The sequence below is a fragment of the Lepisma saccharinum genome, chromosome 25 (assembly GCF_977018435.1).
Source record: "Lepisma saccharinum chromosome 25, izLepSacc3.1, whole genome shotgun sequence".
NCBI classification, from domain to species: domain Eukaryota; kingdom Metazoa; phylum Arthropoda; class Insecta; order Zygentoma; family Lepismatidae; genus Lepisma; species Lepisma saccharinum.
In genome coordinates this window covers 1,789,150-1,802,227 of record NC_139253.1, presented here as the reverse complement: position 1 = coordinate 1,802,227, position 13,078 = coordinate 1,789,150, and the positions used below count along the sequence as shown (strand labels likewise).

The following is a 13,078-nucleotide window of genomic DNA, read 5'->3' as shown; positions in this document are numbered from 1 at the left end:
CATGAGGGTACCAACGAGTTACAGTTAAGCAAATTTAATAATGATCCACCGTCCATTGATCAGATTTACGATGATGTTGCACCGATTGTTGAAGTGGTACCATTAAAAACTAGTCACCCGCCAATTCCCCCACCCCTGCCTCAGTCCATTATTATCCAACCTAGGGTACAACAAGAAGTTCAGGATGTATCCAGAAATATTTTAGTCACTAAAGACGACAGTATAGATTTGCCGAAGAATATTTTATCCGTTAAAGATAGAGTTCAGAAATTTGCCGTAAGCAAGGGTCTTAGTTTTGATCAAAACAGCCGCAAAATGGAAAGTGAATTGCCAATTTCACCCTGTGTCCAGCCAGAGTTAAAAGTTAAAGATTTATTTGCGAATCAGTCACCAGTTTCAAATGTCACTTTAAAAGCAGAAAGTAAGCCAAATTCTCAGGTTCCCGAACCTGTTGTATCTTTTACAGATCATATTTTTTACGACTATACGTTTGCTTAGAATTTTTATTAATTTTTACGTTTCAAATTTTTAAGTATAATTCATTTTTTAGGTTTGAGTATACTTTATGCAAGGTTTATTAGTCATTTATTTTGCTAGCAGCTTCCCAAGTCTTGTTTTTGTACGAGCACGGAAGTGTTCAAGTAAACACGCTGTCGCAAGCGCGACGAAGTTTTCTCTATTTCCATCCCATTTATGACGTAATTTTAAAGTCCTTGACTTTATTTAGATTCTCGCAGCTCTTACTAAACCTTGTTTGTAGTAATTTAAAGTTTCGTAAACATTAATGCGTCATGGTGGTAGTCAGCGAATCATCGCGTTGCATTTTCTTCCTCCGTTCCTTTGCCCGCTGCCCGAAGCAACGATTTTTCCACTCCCCCTCTCCGACGGCATCCCGAACTCACCCGAAGATCCCGCCCGAACACGCCGGCAAACGAGCCTCCGAGTTTTCTTGCAGTCGCTGTAGAGAAATTAGTTCAGTCCTTCCAAGCGACAACGAAAATGCAAACTTTGCACAACTCAGAATGTCTGGTGTCAGCGAATTCCTTTTTCCGAGCTGAAGCTCTCCCGAGTACTTTGAGCACGTTGGAAGCTCAGAAACACTTACCATAGGCTTTGCATATTTTCTCGAACCAGTGGCGTTCGTTCATTAAAAAATATGGGACCAGTTTAGTTAAGCATATAGCCATCAGGATTTGATTTTCACGATAGAATTTCATATTAACATTGTTAGGGATATTTTGTTTCTACATAGATACATTTAGCCGTAAAACGTCGCATTTATGCACTCCAGGTTAATCACGACCAATAATTTTACAAAGGAACAACAAGACGAATTTTTTTTTGCGTTTTTCTCGCAAAATTTTCCCGTTTTTCATTGAGATATTTATAGTAAGTAAATCTTTTGGGAAATTGACGCATTTTGCATTAGAATCAGGATAAAGATAAACGAAATTTCGATCGAAATCAGGGAAATTTTACAAAGGGTAATTTTAGCACTTTATGTACTTAGAGTAATCATAATTTGTCAGCCACAAGCCAGTCTAAGCCTCGGTTCCTGGTGTCGTAGTGTGTTGTGACAGTAACTCCGCTACGGAGGTCGGCGAATTAAAAGGATTTAATAACTTTTTTGCGCATAAAGAAAATATTATTTAAATTTCCAAAATGCCTTTCTGAATTGTTTTGTGTTATTCAGAAAAAAATACTAAAGCAATAAATATATAACATTCCTTAATTAGAAAATATTTATGTAAAGAAGATGTCATTATCGAATGTTTCAGGACTGTGCTGGAAGTGTACCAGCAGTCTTGAAGTGGGATTTTATGTGTAGCGTCTGCACTTAATTTAGTTTACTTATGGTATGGTAATATACTATAAGAAAACTAATTCATTCTAATTTTGTTCTAAATGTCTCATTTCTTGTTTATATAACTTAAGCTCTAAAGTACCCTACATCATTTATGAAACAAAAATTAGTTTGGAATATCTGTTCATGATAATTTTTCACCCGTCACAAAATTTGTCACACTCGTCACAGTCAAGAATGTTTATAAAAATAGTATATAGTAATATTTTTTTTATAAAAATCAAGTCTTCTAAATATCGAGTAAAGATTGTTTTGTGAAAATAAAATAAAATTGTTTCCGTAAACCCGTATACGTTACAGAGTATCCTGAGAGCATGATTAAGGTCCTGAAGTCATGTCTCAGAAGTGTCACACACGTCACAATTACAAAAAATGTATTTTTAGCAGCTGAGAAATGAGACGCGGAAGGAATATTCTGAAATTATGACGACGGGAAGTAATAAGTATCAGATTCCTTGACTTACTATTTATTCGACACAAACACGTAATTGCAGGTATTACACCCCGTACAAACGTCAAGCCACTGCTCGATACCCAGTCCGACGTCAAGCGATCTGCCGTTTCAACTGCTAGCACCGCCCCCTTTCCACCTCGCTCGAGCCGCAAGGCATGAGGAGCTCTGAGGTCGTTCACCACGTCACAGCGACGTTCCTACCTCTATACACTCTAGTACAAAATTATTCACATGATACAACTGTCATAACTCCCCTCTCTTGGGAGAAAATTTTCCTTCAAGTGAAAGTTTTACAAAATAAAATACACATTTAAAATTTACACATTGTTATCATATCTACACTCATACTTTGTGTAGTTACAGTTAAGCTGGTATACATCATGGTCAAATATACTGGGTATAATCAATACAACAACATTTACGTTAAAGAAAATATAAAAATAGCAAATAAATATAGATAATTTTAAACAAAATCTAAACCTTTCTTTGATCTACCCAAAACAAATGTTTGTACAATTTTGGATTTAGTTTTTCCAATTGGCTTAAATAACAACTTCTTTTTTCAATGGAACAATTCCAGATTTTTTGATTATCACTGTGATGGTTACCACTGATATTGCCAGTTTTCAAATCTATTACAATGTATACATTAGTTGCTTGTTTGTCAATTACCATATACAGACCTTTATAGACCTCACAGTACTTTTTAGTGCGATTTTCTAGGAGGCTCCTAAGATAATGGGTTTCTACAAATACCAGGTCTTTTATTTTAACTTCAGGTCTATTTTCTTGTTGCAAGTTGTACCTGTCATTTCGTTTCTTCCTTGCTTGGAAACCCTTTACAAAGCCATCTATAGCTTATCTTTCCACAGAGAAATTTCATTCGGCGGTAAATTAAAATGATTCAAAATACATGAGTTAAGATCTCTATTTAGTTGTAACTCGGAGGGAGCAACCTATCTGTGTGTGTACACTATCATTTAATAAGCTTACAACTACATCTATATATTTCCGCCAATCTTTGTGGTTGTTTTTACAAAACACACGCATGAGCCGGTTGAGTTCAAAATGAATTCTCTCGACCAAATTAGAACTAGGGTGATATATTGGGGTATACGCCAATTTTATACCTAAGCATGTTAAAGTGTCCACATATTTGTTAGAATGAAACACCGTGGCGTTATCACTGACCAACCTGTGTGGAATGCCAAAATGCCTGACATATCCTTCTAGCAAGGCTTTTACAATACTGTTGGCTGTACTTGACCTCATTGGATAAGCGAACAGATATTTAGTGTTAGCATCTTGTAAGGTGAGAAGAAACATTTCTCCTTGCGAACCTTTAATTAATGGTCCTTGTATATCCAAAAACAAAATAGTTTCACCCTGGTTACAATGTTGTTGGAATATGCCCTTGGACGGACGTCTACTCGGTTTCGTTCTCATACATAGTTCACAAGCTTTGATATAACTCAGAATACCTTTTCTCATACCAGGCCAAAAGTACAGTTTCCTAACTCTTCTGAGTACCTTTTAACAACCAAAGTGGCCCATATTGTCATGATAATTCCTCAGTATTACAGAAACTAAAGATTGAGGTATACATATTTTCCAGATGTTCTCAAAGTGAAAATCTCTTATCATCAAAATTCCATTGCATACTTTATAAAACTTTTTCCAATTTCTACACTTTTGAGGTAAACTTACACTTACACTTTCAAATAATCAATAATAGGTTGAAATAGCTTATCATGGTACTGTTCTTGGACTAACAACTCTACAGGTATATCTAATACTTCATTTTTAAACCTTATATTATTGTTGATGTGCATCAAAATCGGCTCTGACTCTGAAAATTGTTTGGACAATAAGTCCGTTAGTCCATTGTCAGATCCTTTGCAGTATTCTACAATGAACTGGTATTTTTGAAGTTGAAGGGACCAACGCAATAAGCGAGGGTTCCAATTCTTCGAATGGTTCAGCAAAGTGAGACACTTATGATCACAAACTAAAGTAAATTCTTTACCCAAAAGATATTGATTACATTTCTCAATACAAAATAAAAGACTTAAACATTCTAGCTCGGTTATGGTGTATTGTTTCTCATAACCTTTCAGTGTACGACTTACATAACTTATTATTCTTTTCTCACCATCAATTACTTGATACAAATATCCTCCGATGCCAAGTAAGGAAGCATCTCCTTGGACATAAAACCTTTGATTAAGATCAGGTTGAAATAGTTTAGCATCATTAGAAATTTCTTGCTTGAGCAAATCAAAACTCTCTTGTTCCTTCTTAGTCCATATCCATTTCTTACCTTTCCTTAACAATTCATATAAAGGTGCACTTATGGTAGCAAAGTTTGGAATGAATCTTCTCATCCAAGAGAAACAACCTATTATTTTTTGAAGTGTCTTTACATCCTTCGGAGTAGAAAGATTGAGAATAGCCTCTACTCTCTCTGGATTTACTCTTATACCTGTTTTGTCAATAATGTGACCTAAGAACAATAACTTTTCTTTACAGAGGAATGTATTCTTGAGACGCACAGTCATACCAGACTCCCTTAATTTAGAAAATACACTTCTTAAATGTTCTATGTGACTTTCGAAAGATTCACTTCTAATGCATAAATGATCAACATAAATGATAACAGTCTCTGACAGAATGTCGCCTAATACCTTGGTCATTGCCATCGTAAATGCTTGTACTCCATTACATGTACCAAATACTAAACGTTTGTATTGGTATTGTCTACCTTCAAACAAAAATGCAGTATACTTTTTAGATGACTCCGACAACAAAATCTGGTGAAATCCAGAGGACATATCGACCAGTGATACATATGGTCTACCAACAAATCCTTGTAATGCATCTTCAATATTAATTTGTCTAATTTGACTAACTTTTTGGTGTTGATTAATATTCCTGAAGTCAGTACATACCCTTACACTTCTATCAGACTTAGGAACTATTACTGGTGGATTTAAATAAGGTGAATCAGAAAGTTCTATAATGTCCCACTCAAGTAATTTTTGAATATGATCTCTAACATTTTGTCTGTAATGATAAGGTATTCGATATGGCTTAGAAACTAAAGGTTGTGTTGTATCTAATTCAATATGATGTTCATATTTAGTACATAAACCAGGTTTTTCATCAAACAACATCCTAAATTCAAGTAACAAATCAAACAGTTGCTTCTTTTCATCTTCATCGAGTATTTCAGCTAGCATAGCTTTTAATTTAAGATCTTCTACACTAGCAACAGTTATTTCCTCTTTTGACTTTTGGGTTACATTAAGAGAACTACTCTCTGCCTCTTCACTCACATTAAAAGTTGGACAAGAAATAGGTAATAATTTAACTAACCTTTCACCTTGTTTGGTGTGTAACAATAAAGAATTTTCCTTGAAGTTTACAAGAGCCTGTACATTATACAAAAAATCTAAACCTAAAAGAATGTCTACTGTCAAATCTTTGACGACAACAAACTGAACAAAAAACATAGTACCTTCAATTTTTATATCCACACAAAATTTTCCAAGTACTTTCTGTTTTCTTTTTCCAGAATAGTCAACCAAAATAATATCTTCTAATGGCTCTAATGTAGGTCTGGTGACTTCGCTAGTAATACTTTTCCATTTGTTCTCTGACATCAAACAAATGTCGCTACCACTATCTACTAAGCATTTACTCTCTATCCCATTAATATTTGCAAAGATAGAAGTTGTATTCTTGACTTTGTTCCTGAGGTTTACAGGTAACATTAAGTTATTAGAATTATATTTCGCTTCATCTTCTAACAAGTCTTCATAAAAATTAATATCTACCCTACATATATTTTTAAGGCATGATTCACAGTTTGCTTTACTAGGATTTTCATTACAAAGTTTGTTTCTTAAATCTTCAGTATTAAGATTGACTACTGACACAATATTTTCATATTCGTCTATGCTATTCTGTGTCACAACAACAATAGACTCACTATCTAGTTTAAAGGTTGTACAGGCACAAACCAGGGCGCATTCACCCTAAGTGAAGACCCACCATTACCATTTTCTATTTCTTCCCTAGTACTAGATCTAGGCTCACTCCTTTGAGGATTGTTTTGAACATCATCGTGTGGCACAGTGTTTGTACTAATATTTCTATATCTAGGCCTACTATTATCAGCATTTATACGATTTTGGTTACTATAATTGTATCTACCTCGAAAGTTACTATTTCTATAATTATTACCAGAATATGGAAAACGGTTTACTCTCCAAGACCTTTGACCAGATCTACTATCATTACTACTATTATTGTCAGTGACATATCTCTTGAAATTACCAGAATTCTTTACATTAGTCTCATGGCTTGTATTAGAATTTTGCATATTGCTTACTCTAGATTGATTATTTCTTTTAGTTTCATTAACAACTTGTACTTGTCTAATACCAACAGGCCTTCCATCTCTCCTACTTTCACCTTCAGCACTTGCATACAAAGCTTCATGACGCGCAACCAATTCCGCAGCGGTACCAAGACTAATATTAGGTTGATTTAAGATTGCTTCTCTAACTCTATTTGGTAACTGTTGGGCCACTAAAATAGTTTTTTGCTGTTCTGGCATGTCTGGCTGAATGGAATTTAGTAAATTAATCTGTGACCAGAAATAATTTAACAGAGTTTGTCTAATTTCTTTGCGGTATCTCTTGCACAAGACATTTGCAAGACATGTTGACTTCCACGATGCACTTTCAAAGGCATTAAGGAAAATAACCTTAAAAGAACTATAAATACAATGTGTAGTTTCTCCTGAGAGAACCAATTTTTAGCAACACCTTTCAAAAGCATTGGTACATACTTCATGTAATCTTTTTTTTGGAACATTTAACATATCCAAGCGATCCTCAACGTCTTGAAGAAATTGTGACGCCAAATAATCCATCCTAGTTGCAGTAAATTTAGGTAACCTATCTAGATCAGAGTACTTAAGTGTACTGGGTACAAACTTCCTTCTGGAACTACTACTTTTGTGATCAGTTCCACTTTCCGAACTACTATCATGAAATTTATCTCTTGACATGCTTTTCGCAACTGTACCTCTATTATAGCTACTTGCAGATATACGTTTAACCCTCCTTAACTGAACTTTAGTTTCAGAGCTAGAAGATTTTACATCTGAATCAGATTCTCCTTTACGTAATGGTCTTTGCTTTCTAAACGTGATATATTCAGTTTTTTCAATGGGTAAAGAAGCTTTCTTTGCTTCCCTTTGCAGTTCAGACAATCTAGAAACATCAGGACTAACTAATCCTTGTACTCTAGTTTCTAATCCTAAAGAAGATTTTACCGGTTCAGCACTTACTCTTAACATGGAAAAATCATTCGTTAAATCTCTAACTTGATACCGAATATTCTCCAACTTATCATCTAGAACCTCATATTTGTTAGTAATCTCTGTAAGTTGTTGTAAGCAACCCTTAACAGTAATTTCATTACTAGATATTTTCTGTTGAACGGTTTGAACGCTCAAGTCTAGATCTTGAATAGTTTGTCCAGAATTAACACTAACTCAATGAGTTGGAGCTATTGTAATATTATTAAGTGATGTTGCTCCCAAGTAATCTTTTCATTGCAATATGGATAGGAAAAACACTAAGTTGCTGACCAAGGCAATTTATTATTAAGATAAAAAAACACTTAACAGGTAACGTTTCGACCCTGTATCAGGATCTTCCTCAGACGAAGAACTAAAGTAACATGATGAAATATACTTCACACAGAAAAATTACATACACATATATAGGATGAACAAAAAGGAATGAAGAAAAAAGAAGTATGAACAAGGAAGAAAGAAGAGAAAAGAAGAAGACCAGAGGAGGAGGTATTCATAAATAACCAAAAAGGCAGGAGGGGTGGGGGAGTGGTAGCAGGTGGTTCTAGACTCTTTCTAATCTTGACCTGTCAATCACCTGTCAGTTTAGTAGACCAAGTAGTCAACAACTGTCAGGAGGTGATATGTTTAATTCCTTTAGAGAAATCTTCCTAGATAAGGACTGTCAACTTGATTTGTTGTTGTGTGGCTAGTGACCCTGCTATGTGTATGTAATCTTTCTGTGTGAAGTATATTTCATCATTTTACTTTAGTTCTTCGTCGAAGATCCTGATACAGGGTCGAAACATTACCTGTTCAGTGTTTTTTTCTTAATAATAAATTGCCTTGGTCAGCATCTTTGTGTTTTTAAATATGGAAACAAGGCTTAATTATATTACAAATGGATAGGAAACACAATATTCAGTAACTTCAATGGATTGAATTGTTGTTTGAAGTCCACTTCATTGACAAAGTCTAATCGGAACTTAACCAAGTTTGAATTAGTATCTGAACCACTGTGCTTCGTGCCTCCACCGCGTATCCAACACGAGACCAGTAAATTTTAAAATCACAAATCATTTCATATAATTGCTGACATTATGACGAGGTTGTTGAAAAGTAAATTGAAGGCATGTGAGGATACATTGAATTCACATCTGGAGTTATTTATTGAAACAATTCACAAGACAAATGCAAATCATTAGTTTGTAGTATGAAGTTAATCCTAATTACATGCAACTAAATGAATTGAGAGTTAAAAATCCACATAATATATCATACATAGACTATTTAGTTATGTGTAGAGTAAAACTTCATATTATTTCTCAAGTTTTGCTTTAAATGGTAGATCTCTATGAATCAAGAACTAATATTCATTCATACCATCTTCTTCCTAATAACATTTACCAAAATCATTAACATCTCTTGTCTGTGGAAGTAGTACACAATAACTAATCAAATTGTTATTTCTTTAAAGATCTTCGCAAGGGGCTATAATTTGTTCCTCTCCTTATACTTCATATAAAGGTTTAACACTTACAGTGAAATAGATTTTCAATAACAATTGTGAAAGTCACGAATTTTCATTTTTATAAATATATACACTTGTATATTATTTTGTGTCACGATTAACTATTTTTGAATATTTAATACTTTCTAGAACATAGGCACCGTCATGAAGGTATGCTTCACATTGTTATTGACTGTTCTTTATTATATTTCATTTTTATTTTAAAAAGTAATATTATTTCACACATTTAAGTTTCACTATATAAATATAATTCTTGCATATCTTAGTTTGGAAAATATGTATATAAATAAGAAACAATCTATGAGTGTTGAATGTAAGTTTTTTAATCATTAGTTCTTAGAATCATATTGAATTTATTAGATTTTCTGGGTATTTTCACACACATGTAAACTAAAACAAATCACAATATAAAATTGGAATCTGAAATACAACTCACAAATATTAATAATTTAATTAAGATGGTAATATTTATTTTCTTTCCTGAACTTAAAGATCTCACAGACACTATACACTGGACAATAATATATATATAAGCAAATATCAGATTTGTCATTTGAATCTTGAACCCGAGAGTTAATATCATTTAACTTTGAATATGTTGTGTACTAGAAGGAAGAATTAAACAATCCGAAACTACACAGTTTTATATTATTAAGCACTAATCGTTCCAAAATGCTGTCAAATTTCAATCTTTATAGTGAAACGCACATAAAATACACTGATACAAAAATTGACAGTTCTCAAATAGTTTTTAAGCTTTTGTTTGATTGTATTAATTTGTGTTACTTCGCTTGTCTGCCACTCACGAATACGACGATAAAATATGATGAAATTGATGAAGGGACACTCACAAGGAACACCCATGGCATTCCACTTGTGGTTCCTTGTGTCGGAGTGTGTTGTGACAGTCACTCCGCTACGGAGGTCGGCGAATTAAAAGCTTTTAATAACTTTTTTGTTCATAAAGAAAATATTATTTAAATTTCCAAAATGCCTTTCTGATTTGTTTTGTGTTATTCAGAAAAAAATTCTAAGGCAATAAATTTATAACAGTTCTTAATTACAAAATATTTATGCAAAGAAGATGTCATTATCCAATGTTTCAGAACTGTGCTGGAGGTGTACCAGCAGTCTTGAAGTGGGATTTTATGTGTAGACTTTCCACTTAATTTAGTTTACTTATGATATAGTAATATACTATAAGTAAATTAATTAATTCTAATTTTGTTGTAATTGTCTCATTTTTTGTTTATATAACTTAAGCTCTAAAGTACCCTACATCATTTATGAAACAAACACTAGTTTGAAGTATCTGTTCATGATAATTTTTCATCCCTCACAAAATTTGTCACACTCGTCACAGTCAAGAATGTTTATGAAAATTGTATATAGTAATATTTTTTTATAAAAATCAAGTCTTCTAAATATCGAGTAAAGATTGTTTTGTGAAAATAAAATAAAATTGTTTCAGTAAACCCATATACCTCACAGAGTATCCTGAAAGCATGTGGAAGGTTCTGAAGTCATTTCTCAGAAGTGTCAAACACGTCACAAGTATTTTCTGTAGCTGAGAAATGAGACGCGGAAGGAATATTCTGAAGTTAAATAACTTTCATCAAGGAAATGAAATTACATGAATTGATAGAGCTGTATATATGAAGGTATTAAGAAATTAATTTAAAAAATGAATGTAAATTTGTCTGAATGTCACACCCGTCACAATGGAATTGCCCATAACGCTGCTCTGCAGCAAAAATGAGGTTTTCAAATGAATGAGTGTTGCTAAATGGAATTTTCACGCTGATTTCAACGGTGAGATCCGTTTTTTCCTATCACGTCAGGTTTTCGAGAAAATCAGGAATTTGTGTTTCATGAAAGTCCCGTTTATATACCATAGGAGGGCATGGAGAGTATTTAGAGTTAAATTGTGATTACACCTTTGTATGTGATCTGCCAACACTAATTCGACTGTTTTTTGTTCCACAGGTGGTCGAGTGTGTTGTATTTCTAGTGCTTAACGGTTGCATGAAGTGAAAATTGTGTATATTCGGACAACAATGTCTTCACTTGGCTGCAAAAACGACCCGAACACTTTTTGTTACATATTTGGGAAGTACATGTTGTGTAAACAAAGACTAAAGATAACGCCATTCGTCAAAGAAGCCTACCTTGCATATTTTGGACTTGTGCTTGGCGATGAAAATAAACCATGGGCACCCTAGAAAGTGTGTAAGACTTGTGTGGAAGGTTTGAGGTTCTGGATGAACGGACAAAGAGAGAAATTTTATTTTGCTCTACCAATGGTATGGAGGGAACAATTAAACCATACGGATGACTGTTATTTTTGTCAGGTTAAAGTGCAAGGTTTCAGTGCCAAGAACAAAAGTGACATAATGTATCCACATGTGCGATCTGCAATGAGACCAATCAAACATGACGAAAGTCTACCTATTCCTTCTCGTCCATCTTCAAGCTGTACATCGCCTCGAAAGGAAGTTGTAAGCGATACAACGGACATCAGTGGATCAGAAGACGACTTTCTACCCAGTACAAGTGACAATACCCCACAGTTATTTAGTCAGACCGCACTGAATGACTTGGTACGTGATCTTGCGTTACCAAAGGAAAGTTCTGAACTGTTAGCTTCTGTACTGAAAGACAGACATTTATTGTTACCTGGCACTAAAATTTCATGTTACAGACCCCGGGGACAAGAAATAGTTTCTTTATTTTCAGAAGAAAGGTCTATGATCTTCTGCAATGACATACCGAAACTTGTAACGTGGCTTGGTGTGAAGTATGCAACCTCTGAATGGAGGCTTTTCATAGATTCTTCTGTAACCAGCCTGAAAGGTGTTTTACTCCACAATGGTAATGTTCTTGGATCTGTACCAGTTGCTTATTCTATTACTTTGAAAGAATCATATGAAAGTTTGCAGTTTCTATTGCAGTGTGTGAAGTACTCCGAGTATGGGTGGGTTGTATGTGGCGACTTCAAAGTTATCAACCTTTTACTGGGATTGCAAATGGGATACACAAAAATGCCCTGTTTCCTGTGCGAGTGGGATAGTCGAGACAGACAAAATCACTAGCAAAGGCGGGAGTGGCCAACCAGAGGACCCTTGACACCCGGAACAAAGAATGTTATGCGTGTGCCCCTTGTGGAACCCACGAAAGTTCTTCTCCCTCCTCTACACATTAAATTGGGTATCATGAGCCAGTTTGTACGTGCCCTAGATAAGGACAGTGAGTGTTTTAAGTACATATGTAGTGTTTATCAGAGAATGACCCTACATAAGCTGAAAGCAGGTGTTTTTACTGGACCTCAGATCAGGAAATTAATGTGCGACCCCAATTTTGAGGATACAATGAGCCAAACAGAAAAGCAAGCCTGGGAGAGCTACAAAGATGTTGCAAAAAACTTCCTAGGAAACAGAAGGAGTCCAGCTTACAAAACCATTGTGAACACCATGTTGGAAAATTTGAGAAAACTAGGTTGTAACATGAGTTTGAAGTTACACTTCCTACATGCTCACATTGACTATTTTCCAGATACCTGTCTTGGATTTTACAGCGAGGAACAGGGTGAACGTTTCCATCAGGATTTGAAAGACATGGAAAGAAGATACCATGGTGGTTGGACTGTGAACATGATGGCAGACTACTGTTGGTCCTTGAAAAGGGAAAGTACTTCTCATGCATATGGAAGAAGTTCAAAAAGACGAAAATTCCTGCCTGTAAAATAAGTTAGGTCACTGTAAATAATATCAGTTGTTTGTAGTTCTTGTGAACTGTACATACATTGTGTTTACAATTACATAATTATAATATACACCACGTTTTTAAGCATGGCAATGATCT

At 34.5% G+C, this 13,078-nt stretch overlaps 1 protein-coding gene across 1 annotated transcript in view; it reads left to right on the top strand.

Annotated features, from left to right (window-relative positions):
• The window catches only part of LOC145978987 (uncharacterized), a 370,418-nt gene that overhangs the window by 341,235 nt on the left and 16,105 nt on the right, over positions 1-13,078 (top strand). The window contains exon 39 of the mRNA XM_083112046.1: positions 9,347-9,367. Coding sequence (XP_082968172.1) covers positions 9,347-9,367 — 21 coding nt within the window. The remainder of the gene's footprint in view (positions 1-9,346; positions 9,368-13,078) is intronic.